The sequence below is a fragment of the Balaenoptera physalus genome (genome assembly GCF_965194825.1).
Source record: "Balaenoptera physalus genome assembly, chromosome: 16".
NCBI lineage: Eukaryota > Metazoa > Chordata > Mammalia > Artiodactyla > Balaenopteridae > Balaenoptera > Balaenoptera physalus.
The window spans coordinates 26,496,424-26,515,662 of NC_138898.1; the positions used below are offsets into that span (position 1 = coordinate 26,496,424).

A 19,239-nucleotide genomic window follows, 5' to 3' on the forward strand; every position below is an offset into this window, starting at 1 on the left:
ATTCCTAAACACAAAATGTCCAAACGCAGTGGGTCTGAAGGGAAGAGATGAACATTTACAAGCCTCTATGTGGCAGATGCCTGACTTAATGTTCTTACCTGAGCCTTGGAACATCCAACTAGGACTTTCTTAGGCTCATTTTACAGGTGAGAGGAAACTGAATTTTGGTTTTTTTTAAAATTAATTAATTAATTTATTTTTGGCTGCATTGGGTCTTCGTTGCTGTGCACGGGCTTTCTCTAGTTGCAGTGAGCGGGGGCTACTCTTAGTTGCGGCACGTGGGCTTCTCACTGCAGTGGCTTCTCTCGTTGCGGAGCACGGGCTCTAGGCGTGCAGGCTTCAGTAGTTGTGGCTTGCGGGCTCTAGAGTGCAGGCTCAGTAGTTGTGGTGCATGGGCTTAGTTGCTCCGTGGCTTGTGGGATCTTCCTGGACCAGGGCTTGAACCCGTGTCCCCTGCATTGGCAGGTGGATTCTTAACCACTGCGCCACCAGGGAAGCCCAGGAAACTGAGTTTTAAGAGGTGAAGAAGTGACCTGCCCAAGATCACCAAGCTGGTTAGGGGGCACTTTCCATCTCACCTATCTAAAATATTATCTTTCATCAGATTGTCTTCTTTCTCTCTTCCTTCTCATCAAATTTTATCAACTTTTTCCAGAAGTATCTGTGTTCTGGCCTGAAACAATTTTATGAGCAGAGAGGTCTATTCACTTGTAAGCAGTGAAACCCATCATTATGCCTCTGGGACTCAGATTATTGAAATCTGGAACTACCCACCCCATTATACTTTTAAAAAATATACTTTAAAATTAAGTTTAACAGACACACAGAAAAGTACACAAATTGTAAGTGTTCGGATCAATGGCTTTTTATAAACTGAACCCACCCCCGCTCAAGAAATAGAAACCCAGTTGTATTTTCATTCTTAAGTTTCTTTCGTTTGTTTTTGCCAATGTGAACCTCTGGTTAGAAGTGCATTGTAACTGACCTGTCATAATATTTGTCCCATGCAGCTCTGTCACAGCAGTATTTGAAGATCTCCAAAATGCTGGTAGTTACAAGTCAGCTAATGAATTAGTCACTGATGAGCCCAGGACTTCAGATACCCTCAAGACAGAGATAACAGTAACTTCTGAGAGGGTTTAAGAATAGCAGTCATGGAATTTTACACCTCATCTCATAAGTGAAGCTCAGGGAGGTTGAAGAGTTTGCCTACAATCTCACAGCAAGCAGTCAGGACCAGCAAGCTGCTCTTCCTACACAGGCGCGTGCGCGCACACACACACACACACACACACACACACACACACACACACACACCCAGGTACCTGCTGAGAAGTCCCCATTGCAGTGGATCCTGACTTGGAACAAAGCCACTGGCAAGAGGGCCTGTGCAGGGCCAGTGAGGTCACCATCCAGGGTCATCACTCATGGACGCTGCCCACTAGCCCTAGGGTTTGGTCCCTACGCCCCAGATGCCCTTCCTTTCCCACCTGCTCTCAAGTGGGCCACTGGCAAAGAGATAGCCCTGCTATCCTATCATGGCACGTTGAGAAAGTTGCTGGATAAAAGCAAACCCTGCCTGTGCCCAGAATGTATTGTGAGTGAGTGTCCCATTCAGCGTGCCCTCGATTCTCCTCGGATGACAAAGACCAAAGTCCTGAGCCAGCTCTGACCCTTACCAGCCATCATCCCACCGGCAGGTCCTGACCCTAATGGTCTCCTAGGCTTGTCGCGTTGTTCAGCCCCGTCCTGGCTGGGGGAAGCTTGGCAATCGGCAAAGCACTTCTTAATGACAATATTTATCCAGCAGTTTCTGTGGCCAGGCTTGGTGCTAAGTGCCGCACACACATTTCATTTACTCCTCTCTGCAGCTCATGGGAAAGGTGCTTCTGTTATGCCCATCTTCTAGGTAAAGGGCCTGAGGCTCAGAAAAGCAAAATACCTGCTCAGGGTCACACAGCCACTTAAATGATGGGGCCCCATTGAAACTGGAGAAGTGTGTGTCTAAACTACCCTGCCTGGCTGCCGCTTATAACCACCCAGTCATTCGGCAGCTGTTTATTGAGCCTACTATGTGCCAGGCATTGTGCTCGGTGCTGGGGAGACAGCTGTGAGCCCCCAGAAGAACACCCCCTTTCCCCCTCCAAAGAGCCAACATTCTTTTTTTTTTTTTTTTTTTTATTAATTAATTTTTATTTATGGCTGTGTTGTGTCTTCGTTTCTGTGCGAGGGCTTTCTCTAGTTGCGGCGAGGGGGGGGCCACTCTTCATCGCAGTGCGCGGGCCTCTCACTGTCGTGGCCTCTCTTGTTGTGGAGCACAGGCTCCAGACGCGCAGGCTCAGTAGTTGTGGCTCAAGGGCCCAGTTGCTCCGCGGCATGTGGGATCTTCCCAGACCAGGCTTCGAACCCGTGTCCCCTGCATTGACAGGCGGATTCTTAACCACTGCGCCACCAGGGAAGCCCGAGCCAACATTCTTGAGTGGGATCCTTTGGTGAAGAATTCTCTTGGAGATTTGTGTTTTGAGCACTTTTAGAGAAGAGCCTGCCTGCTTTTTCCCAAATCCCCCCTCCTAGACACTGCTTGCTCTTCCTCTTTGAAACCCCCAGAGCCCTCCAAGTCTCCACTTAGGGAGATGATGGCTGAGAGCCCAGTGTCCCTGAGATCCTGGCACACCTTTTTGGGGCCAGCTGACAGCACTCGTGCCAGCCCAATCAGAGGCTCGGGGCGTCCACGGCCACCCCTCTCATGTGGCCTTGCCACCTCCACATGGCCTTGTGTCTGTTATTCTCTACATCTCCACACACAAAGAGCCCGGGTGCTGTTGCTGGCGCTCAGCTGCTGGAGTGGGGAGGTGGGCAGCGGTGAAAAGCTTTTCTGAAAGGCCAGGGCGAGGCGGGAGTCACCCAGGTGAGCCGAGCCGTTCCCCTGGGACCCTAGCCCAGGACCACAGCGAAAGGTTACTGCTAATTGGGGAGCTCTTGATGGGGCCGCATCTATTTAGCACCGCCCCCCTCCCCAGAGACTTCCAGGATGGTCTTGGCACAGTGTGTGATTCGAAAGCTCCCTTCTGAGTCTGGCACAATCTGTCTGAAATTGTGAACATGGTGGCTCTTGGTTTTTTAATGTGTTGTTTTTCTCTGCCCATTGTTTCTGGCAGATTTAGTAGCAGCAGCCACCCTTGACTCTGGAAGCCCCCTCCCTGCGGCCCTCTCAGCAGGCTCCTGTCCCCCAGCCCCCCAGACCTACCATCGGAGGCCTTACGGGGTCAGCGAGCAGCGGTGTCCCTGCCCCTGACCCACTGCCCAGCCACGGGGCCCAGCTCTCACCCTGCCATCATCCCTGACACTAACACAGCTTGTCCACCCTGTCGCAGGGGGCAGATGGCCTGTCGGAGCCGGAGGGCATCTCTCTGAAGCGGGTCGCTGTGGTGGAAGATTTCTTTGACATCATCTACTCGATGCATGTGGAGAGCTCAGCGGAGCCAGGCAAAGCCCCCAAGCACGCTGGGCAGAAGAAAACCTACCGAGCGGTGAGATTTCTGTCTCTTTGCCTCTGCTGGCAGCCCCAGGCCTTGGCAGGAGGCCATGGGCTCCGCACATGTTGGGCAGGGGGGTGGGGCAGGGAGCTGAGGCGTGATGAAACAGCCTTTGGGGACCCAGGGGGGCACAGGGCAAGGGCATGGCAGCCAGAGATGGCTCATGGGGCGAGGGGGCGGGCTCTGTGGTCTGAGCACAAAGGAGAAGCAGGTTGAAGGGAGTGAGAGGGAGGGAAGGAGAAGGATGAGGGAAGGAGGAAAGCCCTCCTCTTCCTGGTTTCTGCTTCGCTCCATCCCCCCAGCCCCAGCCTGGGGCCGCAGTTGGGGGTGGGGTGGCTAGATAATAATAATCATCAGAGCAAATGCTTCCATGGCATTTACTGTGTGCAAGGCCTGTCCTGAATACTCCCTATGTGTGAGTTCATTCAGTCCCCTACGACCCTGTGAAGTCAGTGCTGGAAGTTCCCCAGGGGAAGTCTGAGGACCTGGGCCCCACCTTCTAGGAAAGCACAGTTCGATTTGGGGTGGGGAGGCTGAGAGCAAAACCAAGATACGAGAAACAGAAATGTGTCCAAGACTAGCTTCGAGGGAATAAGAACCCAGGTACGCCTGGTCGTTCAGCAAAGGCCCCTCCAGACACCAACTTTCAATGCTAAGCCAGGGGGACTTCGTGGAGAAGGTGGCAGGTGAGCTAGCAGTCTAAACTTTGGGTAGGCAGAAGAGAGCAGAGGCAGCAACCTAGGGTGGGAAACATCACACATGGGGCACTGGAGGGGATGGTGGCCAGAGCAAGAGGGGCCTGCCTGGGTTCTGGTCCTGCCCCCTCATTGACCCCCATTGCCATGGCTCATGCACAGCTCTGAACCGCTTGTTTGGCACCCACCACTATACCAGTAAAGCCGAGCACTTTATGTTCATTCAAGCCTCACAGCAGTCCTGTGACAGAGGTGCTGTGGCCCATTTGACAGTTGAGGAAACTGAGACCCAGAGAGTTAAGCTACCGCTCTAAGGTCACACAGCACTGAAGTGGCAGTCAGCTCTGTGTTGACTTTCTCTCTGGCTTCCTAGAGACCTGCCCCTCTGTGATGGGGCTACCTCACCCAAAGCGGATGCGAACCCTCCAAGTTCTTTTATAAATAGCCTTGGAGTGCAGCGGAGGTGGCCTGTATAAGTCTGTAATTTCCCCATATGGCCTGATTTAAAAAAAAAAAAATCCAATAATCTGGTTTGTCCTTGTCCTCAGAAGATGGCCTTTGCCCTAAATGAGTCTTAAGGATGGACCCACATGACAAGGACCTCAGAGAGATGAGGGGTCGGGCTGAGGGAAGCAGGGGATGATTGTACTATCTGCCCTGACCTGTCCTGCTTCTCAGCACTTGTGCGTTGGGCAGCGGCTTGTGGGAAGGGAGTTCTGAGGGTATTTCCACCAGAGGGTCATAAATGAAGGGAGGGATACCCGAGCTGGGGCCTGTGTGGGCCCCTTGGTACTGATGCAACCCCGCACACTTTCTCAGCGTTGAATTTGCCTTGCTGGGAGCCGGCACGTGCCAGGCTCTGCGCTCAGCATGTCCCCTGCACCAGCTCTCTGAGCCATCACACGGATGAAGCAGGTGCTGCTGTTACCCCCATTTTACAGATGAGGAAAACGAGGCTCAGAGAGATGATTAAACCTGCCTTGAGGTCACCCAGCTGACGTTCAGAGCCGGGCAGCTGGCCCCGAGCCCACACCCTGACCACCACACATGCCACCTCTCTACAAACCTCCTTTGGCCAGCTAGTGGGGTCCACTGACTTGCTTGTCGAAGAAGACAGTCTTGGACCAACCAGACCTCAGGATTTCCCTGGTCCCCTGGGTGCCCAGCCCTAAGTCTCACCCTCAGGCACTTCCTGGGTGTTTATGAAGGCTGGGGTCTTCGAGCTCTGTGCTGCGGAGAGGGCGGGGCTGGCTGCATCCGCCAGGCTCTGCGTCTCTGGGCCAAGCGGACGTCCAGCCCTTGGCTCTGCGCTTCCTGGCTTCTCGTCCATATGCCCGCCGCGTGCCCCACTTCCCGCTGCCCAGCCTGGAGCTGGCACATGACTGGCAGCGAGCCAGCTGGGCTGCGTGCAGAGCTGGAATTTCAGCAGCAGGGCCAAGGCTGAGGGAGCAGGCCAGGCCCTCCTGCAGTGGGTGTGAGGCCAGGGGGGCCGCCGTACCCCCTTCCTCCCCTGTGTGCCTCCTCTCCCTTCCCCCCTCTTCTCCATCTGTCACCCTTCTCATGCCACCCTTTTCCTTTTGGGGGGGATGGGGTGGTGCCTGCATGCTTTTGTCCTCCTCTTTTCACCTGCTCCCATTTTCCTCCACCTAAGCCTAGCTCTTCAGCCCCATCCATGCCTGTGGAAGGAGACCCCCCCCGCCCCCACCCAAGGAAACTCCGTGCTGATGGCTGCAGAGAGGCACAGCCTGGCGCTGCGGGCTTTGCATCAGGCCCTTAGGAGGGGTTTTTGGATCTGCCTGTGTGTGCTTTACCAAACGTGAATCCTGGGACTGCCTTGCTGTCTCTGGGGACACCTGGGACCTTCTGGATTCTTACAGGCCTGGGGTGCCTGAGGGAGCAGGACACTGGAAGGGAGATGGGCAGGCTTGTTCAGGGCATTAAAGGAGGCACATTCTTCAGTGGGAAAAGAACTTTCTAGGGATCAGAGAGGGCAGGTAATGAGCTTTCTGAAACTGGAGGTCTCTGAGCCAGGGGTAGATGGCCATTTACGACGGACAGTACAGGGGAGTCCCGTCTTGGGCAAGAAGCCCCTGCCTTACTTTGCCTCTGACGTAGCGTGACCTGAGGTCCAGAGGATCCCAGGGAGTCTTGCCAAGGCAGGGGTATGGGTTCTACAAAGTTCCCTGAAGCCACATAGAGGACTGGTCCTTTTTCAAGGGGCGCTTCTGGTGTCTGCACCCCTGTGAATTAGGGTGATCCCCTTTGCTTCCTTCCTCTTTCCCAGGGTGCTAGTAGGCTAGATCGGGTTCTGGAGTCCTGATCCGGCTGCTTTCCCAGGGTGCTAGTAGGCTAGATCGGGTTCTGGAGTCCTGATCCGGCTGCTTTCCCAGGGTGCTAGTAGGCTAGATCGGGTTCTGGAGTCCTGATCCGGCTGCTTTCCCAGGGTGCTAGTAGGCTAGATCGGGTTCTGGAGTCCTGATCCGGCTGCTTTCCCAGGGTGCTAGTAGGCTAGATCGGGTTCTGGAGTCCTGATCCGGCTGCTTTCCCAGGGTGCTAGTAGGCTAGATCGGGTTCTGGAGTCCTGATCTGGCTGCTTTCCCAGGGTGCTAGTAGGCTAGATCGGGTTCTGGAGTCCTGATCTGGCTGCTTTCCCAGGGTGCTAGTAGGCTAGATCGGGTTCTGGAGTCCTGATCTGGCTGCCCAGACCACTTTGGAGTTGGGGCCAGATGTGGTCAGCAGCTGCTCCAGGCCCACCACGTGCTAATCCACCCGCAGGGCAGAAGGAGGATCTTGTAAAGTGGTGCAAATCCCCCCAATTGGCCTCATCTGTCTTTGTTGACCTCTGAGTTGGGGACTGAAAATGGGGCCTTGCAAGTCAGCAACTCTGCAAATAGCTTCTGCTCTCCCTGCCAACGAAATCTCACTCAGTTTTTACTACTAAGAAAAACGTAAAAGGCAGATTCATGTATGGGTCTCAATGTCCAGGCAGGAGGCCTGAGAGCAAGGCAACAGACAGTCTAGGGCCTCCAAGGGCAGCTGGGTGGGGACAGGGGTCCTGGAGCTTCCCTTCTTAAATGCAACAGCTCCATCTTTATCTGTGTCATGTTTTGGGCTTCAGGATAAGAGTCTATTTCCAGAACAGTGTCTGTAGCTCTAAAACTATCTGAAAACCACCATCCTACTGACTAGGGCATCAGCTGGGATGATCCTCCTTGTTTCAACTCATCCTGTGGTCCTGTGGCCTTGGGCATCTGTGCAGTCAAACAGAAATGGAGGTCCCATTTCTCATGTGGACAAGGCAGGAGCGGGAACCAAGAGATGCCCACAGGAGGTTGAAGGCCCCAGTGGGGGAAGGCATCGTCCTCCATTCGGGTCCCTGCAGCAGCGTGGAGCTGGACTCCGCACTTTACTGGCTCCCCGGGGAGCTCTTAGCGAGGCTTCAGACATTCCAGCCACGCAGGGCAGGGCTTCCCTCCCGGGCCCTCGGAGAGCTCCAAGGACTTCTCACCCACCCGCCTTTGGTCCAGCCCACCTGCCCACCCATGGGACCCAGGGCCAGAAGGCGTGTGCCCAGTGCGCCACCTCCCTGTGGCACTCCGGCCAGCCTTTGTATACTGCTGGGTACCTGCCAAGGCCGGGAGAGCTGGGGCTGCCACTCCGGCCCGTGGGCAGGACGCTCTCTCGTAACTGTCCCTGTACCCACAGTGGGCCAGGTGGCAAGCAGGGCCTCTGCCTATGCCACAGGCAGCCCTCAGCAGAGCAGCCCACCCAGGAAGGCTCTCCCTGAGCCCTGCAGAAACTCTGTCTCTGCCCAGCGGCCGGTGAGCTCCGGGTAGTAAAGTAGGGCTTCTTTCCCCATGGTGTCAACCTTCCTTTCCCAGCAGACTGCAACCCTCCTCCTCCACGTCCTCACCTCAGCTCTTCTGAGGCCTGACCAGAGATGCCACACCTCGGGCACCTAGGAGGTCATCTGTTGGCCCAACTGAGCCTTGGCCCTCTGCTTGGCACAGCAGGCATCCTCCCCTCTTGCCCGTTTACTCCTGCAGCTGTCAGCCCCTCAGCAGGACCCATCCCTCCCAACCCCGCAGGCCCAAGAAGAACCTGCCACCCCTAAGACTGCCAGGCAGCCCCTGGCTGGGGATGAAGGTGTCCGCGTGTGTGGCAGGAGAGCCCCCGTGCCTCGGCCCTCACGCCCTCCCATCCACCGGCTCCAGTCAGAGAGCAGGGGTTTGCCCTTGTCCCTGACCTCCAGAGGAAGGCAATCAGACAGGGAATTTGGAAGGGAGGTAACTCATCAAGGAGCCTGCCTGCTCCGCAGAGCACCAAATCAGCTGAGAAATAACAATTGTGTCACCAAAATTAACCCTGCATTTGTAGCCGGCCACCAGGCAGGAGTGGCCCCTGGAGCTCCACAGGCAGCACAGCCTAAGCCGGTCCTCTGAGGGCCTGGCTGCAGCCGGGGGAGGGGCCCCCTGGCAACCCCCCAACCCCATCCACTCTGCCTCACCCTGCCCTGCTTCCTAGCCACCACAGAGATGGGGCTGGGCACGTGTCCACCCCGCAGGAGCAGACCAGGTGCGTCTTGGAGAGCAGCCCCTCCTGCTGTGGGCTGACCAGCACCCTGGGCCAACTTTCCCGGCTGGGCTGCGGCGAGAACGGCGGAATGCTATGGTGGTGCTGCCCCATAGTGGAGAGGAGCGGGAGGACCTGGGCTCTGGGAAACGTGAAAGCCAGCAACTGGGCAGCCAGCAGCCTCAGCCAGGAAACCTGGGTCCAAGAGGTCCCTCTGGCCCCCTCAGGCAGCCAAACCAGGACCAGTGGGTTTCCCAAAACCCAAAGCAAGAGGAGAAGACTGAGCTTCTGGGCCCACACCCCGCTCTTCCCCACTCCCCCACCCTGTCTCTTTCTTGTGTCGCCTCCCATCTCTTTCACCTTCCCTCCCACACTGCTTACTCTTTCTCCCTAGTCAGGGGAGGCCCCCTGGAGACAGCTATGGGGCGTGACCTGGAGCTTGGGTTCTAGTCTGGCATTGCTCTAAGGAGCTGTGTGACCTTGGGCGAATTGGTTCACCTCTCTGGGCCTCATAAACTCACCTGGAACATGGGGGTCCCTAAGAGTCTGTCCAATTTGAAAAATCGGACCCCTTGGCATTAGCCTTTCACAGCTCTCTTGATCTGTGAGTAGATCAAGGAGTAGCTTGTAGAGCTTTGGGTTCCGTTTATAGGCCCGGAGCCGGTAGATTTATAAGTGAGGCTCAGTTTCTTCATCTCTAATTGTGGAAGTTGTCTCCTCCTACCCTAGACCAATGTTTATCAAGTCATTTTTCAGTAGTAGCAATGATATGTTGAGAGGAATATTCCCAACTTATGAGAACATAGGTTAAAGACTAGATGATGTTTCAATGTTTTGCTTTTTCAATTTTTAAGCTTCTTTAATTTAAAATTTTAAAACTGCTGGTATTCTGCAAAAGTACTGACTCATTTCCATGGCTGAGACTCTAAGACATCTGCTCCTTGCTCCTCAAATCCCTGCCTTTCCTGGCAAGGGCAAAGTGCCTGCCACCAAAGCACAGCCCTTGGTGAACCGGTGACCAAGCCGCCTCCCCACGGATCCATGTAACAGCAAACCTCCTCTCTCCCCCAGATCGCCGAGACCTATGCCTTCCTTCCGCGAGAGGCTGTGACCCGGTTCCTGATGAGCTGCACAGAGTGTCAGAAGAGGATGCACTTTAATTCCAACGGCCTGGAGCCCAAAGGTAGGGGAGGAGGTGGGCGTGCTGGAGGCTCAGGGGAGGCTCTGCAGAGAGGGGCTCTCCCCCAGAAGGGCCTGCCCTTTGCTGGCACAGACACAAAAGTGTATGGCCAGCATTTGTCACAATTCCCAGAGGCCAGTGTGGGTCCATGGAGCTGCCCAGAGAGCCTCATTTTAGGTTTGTTTTTCTTAAACTTTTTTTAAATGTCAAGTTTCACTTAAAAACCAATAGCGCATTCCTACTGCCCTTCAAGACTCTCCTCTCCCACCGAGGTTCCAGATGGAAATGGCCACCTCGCCCCATTCCCTAAGCTCTGCAATACTCGCCACGCAGATTTCACCCCAGGCGGTGTGCACATGGATCTGGTCTCACGGACCCGACTGTACACTCTCTGAGGACAGGAGCACACCCCCCGCTGCGTGCACCCTCCTACCCTATAGCCACCCACCTGCCATTAGCAGGCCTCCCTAAGTATTTGTCCCCTGCCCCCCACCCCCAGTGCACACCCAGGAGATCTGTGGGGATTGGTTAGAATTGAAAATGCCCAGAGTACTTGTGATCAGCTGAAGGTGGTCCCTTAGACCGACATCCACGCTCCCCAGCTCTACCCTGCCCAGTGAGACGCAACAAGGACCCCCGCTTCAGTCCCCCACAGCCTCTACCTGAACGTCCCAGAGGCCTCCAGTAAGTCTGGGCCATCTGTTCGCAGGTGGCTTTGGCATAGCGAGACAGGCCATTATGTTTGGCTGGTGTGACTACAACTCAGCGCTGAGAAATGATGCCCCGGTGGGTGACTTATCAGGGCTTCTAGGCATCAGGCCCGCAAAGGTTGCTGAGGTCGGTGGGCATTTGCCTGAGGATGGGAACAGACTCGGAATGAAGGGTGAGCCATTTACTCAGGTGGTGCCCAAGTGGCGTCCACCAAATATGTGGAAAAACCGACAACGAGGCCCGAGGACAGCAAAGGAATTGGAGCATAGGTGTCGAGTGAGGTTTTCCTCCTAGTTGGTAGTCCCTGATACGACTTCTGACAGCAGCCACCTCACCAAACCCAGAGGCTTTCCTGTCCTTGGGGGCCATTAGGCCATGGCCACTTCACTGAGCTCATTGGATGGCCACTAAAGTATGAGGGACAGGAATTAATCTAGTTAATCCCTCGTAAGTGCTGGGTTCCTGGTTTAAGAGCAGGGGCTTCAGGGCCGCACTGGGTGGGTTCGGATCCCAGCTCTGCCGCTCAACAGCCGTGTGTTCTGAGCAAGTGGCTTCGCCTCTCTGAGCCTCAGTTTCCTCATCTGTGAAATGGAGTTAATAATGGCACCTACCTGGCGGCAGGGGGGGCAGGGTTCTGATGAAATCTCTTTTTTTTATTTATTTATTTATTTATTTATTTATTTTTGGCTGTGTTGGGTCTTCGTTTCTGTGCGAGGGCTTTCTCTAGTTGCGGCGAGCGGGGGCCACTCTTCATCGCGGTGCGCGGGCCTCTCACTGTCGCGGCCTCTCTTGTTGCGGAGCACAGGCTCCAGATGCGCAGGCTCAGTAGTTGTGGCTCATGGGCCTAGTTGCTCCGTGGCATGTGGGATTTTCCCAGACCAGGGCTCGAACCCGTGTCCCCTGCGTCGGCAGGCAGATTCTCAACCACTGCGCCACCAGGGAAGCCCTCTGATGAAATCTGAGAGTTAATCCCTGTACCTGGCACAGGGCTACCATGCAGGAGGAGTGAGCCATGGCTGTGGCAGTTATTGTGATAACGTGTGGGGCCTGAGTGAGGCCCCTGCCCCACGTGGCCTGGCCCCCGCTGAGCAGCTGCAACCCCTGCACCAAGACAGCACTTGGTACCTGCCAATGGGCCAGGAGGCTTTCCCTGCTGCATTCCCCACCCTGCCCGGGTCTGGGTCCCAGGGACGCGGGCCCTGGTGGTGGCTGCTTGGTCCCTGCCCGCCCATCCGCCTGTCCCCGCCAGCGCTGGCCTAATCGTTTCCATAGCAACTGGCAGAGTCAGACACAGAACCTGGGCGAACAGAGGCAGGGCAAGAGGGGCTGTGTTTGTGGGCTGCCCTGGGGCGTCTGCAGGCTCTGTCTATTCTGCTCCCTTCTCCATGCTGGTGTGGAGGACCATCCTCACCTCCCCGACTCCCCAGTAGAGGCAGCGAGGTCTCCAGGGCTACAGCTCTGCTCCTCCTCATCTGAGGAGGATGCCGAGCACAGCAGCAGCTTGCTTCTTCTCCTGCTGCCACCACCGTGCCCCCACCCCCAGGGTGCGGGGGGGGGACCAAGGGAGGGGGAGAGGCAGAGAGCACACGCGCCAGCTTCATGGGTTCAGTGCTGGAGCCTCTCTGTCCAGGGGCTCGCTCCAGCAAGACAGAGGGCAGGCAGAGTAAGGCTGCACCGTGCCCATCCCTGCCTGTCCTCGGGCAGAATGCCACTTCCCTGTCCCCAGGAGTGGAGCTTCCTGCGCAGGGAGAGGAGGAGATGCTGAGGGAGCAGGAGACTGTGTGGCCTCAGTGTCTCAGAACGTGGGTTTGGGGTCTGGCAGGCCTGGGTGTGCTGCCCTGCTCCCTGCTGTGTGTCCCTCAGCAGGTTCAGGGACCTCCCTGAACATCAACTGCTCATAACAGCTCCTTTGATCCTGTGAGGGCTCTGTCCCTTTTTACAGCTAAAGAAAGGAGGCACAGAGAGGTGGTAGGGTGACATCACTTGTCCGAGGTCCCCAGAAGGCAGGAGAACTTATCTTCCCATCAACAAATGGGAGTAACGCTTCCCTCTCTCTTTTTTTTTTTTTGGTCCACGCCACGCAGCTTGTGGGATCTTAGTTCCCCGACCAGGGATTGAACCCAGACCCATGGCAGCGAAAGCCCAAGTCCTAAACACTGGACCAGCAGGGAATTCCCCCGTCTCAGGGTTTTCATGAGGATGCAAGTGAATTGAACGAGCCCATTCTGCCAGGCGCCTGGTGCAGTGGGTGCCTAGGGAGCATCAGCCTGCCCCCCACCCTACCCCCATGTTGTTGTACCACCCAGGCACAAGACTGCCAATGTCCAGGTGTCCCACGGGGAGACGCACGGTCAGTCACCCACCAGGTGAGCACCCTGGGTCCACAGCCTGGCCGCTGGGCAAAAGGGAAGGGTTTGGTTTCTGGAGGCTGCCAGTGGAGAGCCTTAGAGGCTGAAAGGCTGCCCTGTCTGCTTGATGGCCAGAGGCACTAGTGCCTGGACCACCCTCACCAGCTGGCAGTTCTCCCGTCTCCTGCCGCAGCTGAGGGCCTGGAGATCCTGTCTCCGCCTGCCATGCTGGCCTCTCTGGATGTGGTCAGCTGCTCCGACCGCTCTTTCACAGGCACCCCTGCTCTGCCAGCCTTCCCTCCTCCCTCGCCCGCCCTCCGGGAAATCAGAGCCTGCCCCAAGGCCCAGAGGCAGGCCCCAGGTTCCTGTCCCAGGAAGGTGGGGCCGGAGGGGGACAGGGAACAGGATGGAGACTGCTCGAGGGGCTGCTGGGAGGACGCCTCGCTTCCTGGCCTCATGTTATAAAGAAAGAAAGGAAGCAAAGCAGCCTCCCCTGCTCAGTGGTTTGTCCCGGCACGGGGGCGGGGTGGGGGGGGTGGGGAGGTGGGGGGCTGGACAGTCCTGTGCCCTCCCTCAGCGCCAGAAGCACGAACAAAGGAGGCTGCCGAGGGTCAGGAAGTCTGAGGATGGGAGATTCCAGGGCCTGCCGCCTCCACTCTCCTCTTCCACCAGCCCCTGAGTCTGGTCTGGAGGAGGCAGAGATGAGAACTGGGTGTGCCCTGGGCCCAGCTCTGGCTGCAGGGGCGAGGGCCCCTGGGGCACGTTTCACGTTTCTTTGATGTGATGAAATACTGTTTGCATGGCTGCAGACTAGGAGTTAGCAGTGGGCAATGCCAGTCACCTACCGAAGGGTCCCTTCCTCAGCGAGAGCCATCCACTCAGGTGGCAGCGCCTTTGCAGCCGGGCCCAGATTCCTCTGTGGTTTCCAACCCCCTCCCTGCCTGGCCCCTGCAGATCCCCCCTTCCTGTCCTGCCCCATGTGACCCCATCCCGGCTCATTCCTCTACCCCTGCAGTGTCTCCTGTGCTGGCCTGTCCCCTCTCGGCTCTCATAGCTGTATGACCGGGGGAGGTTGCATAGCCTATTAACACGAGCACCCACCGCACGGAGTCCTTGGGAGCATCACGCAGGAGGGTCTGCGTGGCGCTCTGGCAGGGCTCAGTAGCTGTCGTCTGAGTGATTGAACGGAAGTCCTGTTGAGATCCCCTCTCCACAAGGCTGCCTGGAGCTACTTCACAGCCCTCTGAGCTCTTCCTCCTTGGAGCGCTAATGGACTCGCCATCAGTCCTGCCCTGCTGAGCACAGGCACCGTCCCTACGCCCTTCCCCCACCGTCCCCACCCTGAATGCACACACATCAGTGCTCCTTGAAGAGTTGCTGACCTATTGATTCGCTTCCCTGGGAGAGAGGTTTTTTCATCTGATCAGCCCCAGGCCTGGCTTCTCTAGTTCCAAATCTGAGCCCCATGGCAGGCTGGCCAGTCTCGAGGCTCGTCTGTGTCAGGCCTTCATCGTGCACGCGTCCTTCAACCCCCAGCTCTGACACCGAGAGGTCTCACCCTGGCATCCAGAAGCTACAGATGTCTCTGGACGGAGGAGTTCTTCCATCCTGTAGGTAGAAACTCATGAGAATTGCCACCTTGTGTTCCACGTGGGGGATCCGGGCCACCACCTCAGCTGGAATTTGCATTGATTGGCAAATGTCACTGGAGCCCAGCTGTGATCAGCTCTTGGCTTGGCCCTGGGAGAACCTCTACATCGTTGGTTATTTTCAAGGCCTGTAAAACTAGGACTAGTGCTTGGGTTGGTTTCAGTTTTTCTTGGCAAAAAGGTGTCGAAACATTTCTTTGTGTGGTTCCTCTGCTTCTCTCACCAGCAACCTACTGGGTTATTTCAGCTCCGTGACCCTTCCTAGCTCCTAACTCACCCGTGGTCTCAGGTTACTTGTAGTGGCTCAGGCGTGGCCACTGTATTTGTTGACCACAGCGGGGACCTGGCCTGCGCATCAGAGCCCAGGGAAGCCGCTTCTTCCTTGTTCGTGTGTCCACCTTAGCTCATCCCCCATCCCCCCACGAGCACTGGACTCCATGGAGCCCCCACTGGCCCTGCTACTTAGCTCTTCCCTAGTAAGCTGTTCATCTTCGTGTGTGGCACTTATCACTCCAGGAACCATTTGGCTCCCCACTGCCAAAAACCCTGCCTGCCTGTCTTCTTGCTGTGGTGTGACCGAGCTCTGGCCTCCCACAGCCAGCTCCCTGGCACGTTCCCTCACCTGGAATGTGTCCCGCCTGCCAAGGTCCCACCTCCCCGACAGAACCCTCACTTCTGGAACTGCAGATGCCAGCATTTCACTGCACACCGATCTCGGATGGATTCGTGTGTGTGCCCGGGATGTCCCTGCTTCCCCAGACGAGGGCATCCGGCCTCCTCTTCCCGAGCTCTCCTGGCTCACCTCTGGGCACTGGAAGCAGTTTCTGATCTGTGGACCTGCTGTGGAGGGAACAGGTCAAGGAAGACCCCTTCTCCCACCCCCCAAGAGTGGTTTCCCAGCCATGTGGTTTTTCTCCTAAACCTAGCTATACCTGGCTTTTTTAAAGTTACCTTTTCGTTAAGTAGTCATGGCTTTCAGGCAGGACACGGGTGACCATCAATAAAGGAACACAGTGTCCGGCCTCCATGGACAACAAAACACAGAGCGTCGCCATGGCACCTGATGAAGTCTTCATTTGAGGCTCTGACCGGCGACCCTTAGGGTGGGGGTCCCTTCTCACCTACCATGTTGTCTAACAGCTTTTCAGCAGACAACCACGTCTTTGAGGAAATGAAATGGAAATGGCAGAATCCTCCATCTGAAGGCCCACATTCCAAAACAGGAACCACGGCTCTTTTGAGTGACATCATCTCAGTGTGGCTGCAATGTCTGCCTCACATATTGTATCCAACCTCATGGAGCTGCGGAGGCCAGGTCCCAACACACCCCTGGGTTGAAAGAGGTCAAGTCTGGGTTGATGGTGGGGCGGCAAGAAGAGGACCCAAGGTCACGAAAATGCATTTTCGTTTCCCCACAGCACTGGGCATCGGTGCCAGAGGGGCCAGTGCGCACTGGTGTTGGAGCACCCCTGTGCCACAGACCAGGAGGAAATCCCTTAATAAAAAGAAAGGTTTGGCCCATTCCAGGCCAGTTTCTGAGACATTCTATCAGTGACATTTACCTCCTCCTGGACAAACAGAAATTCTGCGTAAGACAGCATAGCTTTAAAAAGCAAAACAAGGAATCCCCTGGTGGTCCAGTGGTTAGGACTCAACCGCTTTCACTGAGGGGGACTGGGTTTGATCCCTGGTCAGGGAGCTAAAATCCCACAAGTCGCATGGCGCGGCCCACAGGAAAAAAAAACAAAAACAAAACAAAGCTCTGCATTTTTATGAAACTTGATAAGAAATGTTATTCAAGCTGTACAGTCACCAGAAGGACACCACCCCAAGACGCATGGACCCTGTTTTCTGCAGGGCTGTTCCTATCTGCGCCAAGTAGGAACTGCCCGGTGCCCTTTGGGTAGTTTCTCCCCCTTGTTTGCAGGGGCCTTTTTTTTTTTTTTTTTTTAATGTACATCCTTATTGGTTTTTTTTTTTTTAATACACCTTTATTGGTTTTTTTTAAATACGTCTTTATTGGGGTTTTTTTGCCTTTTTTCTTTTTTGTGGCAAAATATTTACAACACAAAACGTGCCATTTTAATAATTTTTAAGTGTACAACTCAGTGTTAGTTACAGTCACACCACTGGGCAATCATCACCGCTGTCTGTTTCCAAAGCTTTTTCGTCACGCCGAACAGAAACTGCGGACATGTGAAGCAGTAACTTCCCATTCCCAGACACCTGTCCCTGGTAACCACTCTTCTACTTTCTTTCTTTTTTTAAAATTAATTAATTAATTAATTTTTGTGTGCCTTGTGTCTTCATTGCTGCGAACTGGCTTTCTCTAGTTGTGGCAAGCGGCGACTACTCTTTGTTGCAGTGCACGGGCTTCTCATTGCGGTGGCTTCTCTTGTTGTGGAGCACAGGCTCTAGGCACACGGGCTTCAGTATTTGTGGCATGCAGGCTCAGTAGTTGTGGCTCGCAGGCTCTAGAGCGCAGGCTCAGTAGTTGTGGCACAGGCTTAGTTGCTCCACGGCTTGTGGGATCTTCCCGGACCAGGGATCGAACCCGTGTCCCCTGCATTGGCAGGTGGATTCTCAACCACTGCGCCGCCAGGGAAGCCCTCTTCTACTTTCTGTCTCTGTGAATGTGCCTGTTCTAGATGTTCCATCCACGTGGAATCACACAGTATTTGTCCTGTGGCGTCTGGCTTCTCTCCCTCAGCAGAGCGTTTTCAAGGTTGCAGGGGCCTGTCTGGCCTGGGCTCTGGCTCTGGAGCGGCAGATTCTGCAGATCCCTGCCTCTCTCCACCTCGGCCCTCTCACCCGCTCCTGTCCAGCACATCTCCTGGGCGCGGTGCTTGCGGTGATGTGCAGGCTTTGGCCCATCCAGAAGTCGTCCCCACTTCTCGCACCACTCAAACCCCAGCCCATGAACAGAACTAGGCACTAGGGGGGACATGGGTCAAAGGCCTGGCACTCTTGGAGGCAGGGGGAAGAGGCAGCCAGAGAACAGGTAACCACGACTATTCCCTGGACAGAGGGTGAAGCCGGGTCAAGCGACTAAATGACAAAATGAGGCCCTGCTTCGTGTGACGGGTCCCAGCAGGTGACTCCAGGGTTTTGAGCTTGGTCACAGCAGGAGACATCTGAAGGGGAAGCTGGACTGGAGAGAGACGTGATGGGCTCCCTTCGAATCATGCTTCTCGTCTTCTTGACTTATTCCTGTGCCATCGCAGTCTCTCCTAAATGGCACCCACAGTGGCACCCAAGATGCAGAACACAATGGCTGGGCAGTGTCCACTGCAGGAGCCTTTGCAGAAGGCAGCATGGCCAGACATTTCAAGAGTTTCCGAGTATTCCTACCCTTTGACCCACGAATTCCGCGTCTTGGAGTCTGGTCTAAAAAGGAAACGATCATAAATACAGACCAATATTCCTGCACAAGGATGTTCCCTGCAGTGTTTATAGTAACCCCCAATAGCAAACAACCTAAGTAATCAATCGTAAGGGGATGACTTAAGGAAAATATGATAAAATAGTACAGGGCTATAAAAATTATATTTGCAAAGCAAAACGAGATTTTTGATGGTGGGGGAAATGCCTATGAGAAAAAGTTAAGCAAAAAAAAAAAAATTTTTAAGCAGACTGTAATTCTCTGTATGCATTGTGATATCAAGTATGTAAAAAAGAGAAATCACAGGGAAAAAATAAACAGAAGCATATGCCAAGCTTCCTGGTGCAATTATGGTTTTTAAAATTTTTCTTTACATCTTTCCACACTTTGCAAATGCTCTACAAAAGGGATATGCGTTACTTTGATGTTCAGGACAAGAAAGCAATAAATGGGAGGAACAATGCTCCTCTCTGTGTGATGAAAGAGGAACTAGAATTTGGGCATACTGGAGGCCTGGTCCAGACCTGCGAGCGCTGTGGTCCCTGACGGTGCTTGGGGGGGGATACCGTGGGGGTTGGGGTCGGGGTGGGACAGTGTGGCACGTGAGCTGGCTTAGGCCGGCGTTGGAAACTTAAATGACTTCAGGGGCCTGGCAGGCATCATCGTTGAGTGAAAGTGTGCGGTGCAATAGGGAGGGGTGGGAACTGTGGCAAAATGGAGCCCTCACACCCTGTCTAAAAGGAGCGGCTGCTGCTCAGCTGCAGTGGGTGTCTGCCATGTGGGAGTGAGGGCCCTGTGCGGCCAGACCTTCCATTTCTCAAAGGAGTCAGAAATCCCTGGTTTTCAAAGGTGAACTCTCTCACTAAACACTGGCACTTCAGCGTCGTGCAGTCCACGTCCACGGGCCAGGCACGGTGGGCGAGCCCCCAGTCAGCGGCCTCCGGCCTCCCTTCCCTCCTGCTCAGTCCCTGTGTTGGGCCCCCACATGGGTGCCAGGCTGCTGGTGGCCCACAGCACAGGCTGAAAGGGGCTTCCTTTTCTTCTTTCCACCAGAAAACGAGCCTCCCTCTCCTCTGGTCTCCGGGATTATCGATTACAACATGCCCCTCACCTCTACGTACCTGAAGCAGATGAAATTGCGCGTGATGAATTCACAGGAGCAGGTA

General features: G+C 55.2%; 1 protein-coding gene across 3 annotated transcripts in view; it reads left to right on the plus strand.

Annotated features, from left to right (window-relative positions):
• The window catches only part of NOL4L (nucleolar protein 4 like), a 134,667-nt gene that overhangs the window by 48,420 nt on the left and 67,008 nt on the right, over positions 1 to 19,239 (plus strand). For all 3 annotated transcript variants that reach the window (XR_014255192.1, XM_082432155.1, XM_082432151.1), the window contains exons 2-4: positions 3,375 to 3,530; positions 9,875 to 9,986; positions 19,127 to 19,236. Coding sequence is in view for 2 of the 3 variants with exons in the window: in XM_082432155.1 (XP_082288281.1) it covers positions 3,375 to 3,530; positions 9,875 to 9,986; positions 19,127 to 19,236 (378 nt within the window). In the remaining variant the exon portion in view is untranslated. The remainder of the gene's footprint in view (positions 1 to 3,374; positions 3,531 to 9,874; positions 9,987 to 19,126; positions 19,237 to 19,239) is intronic.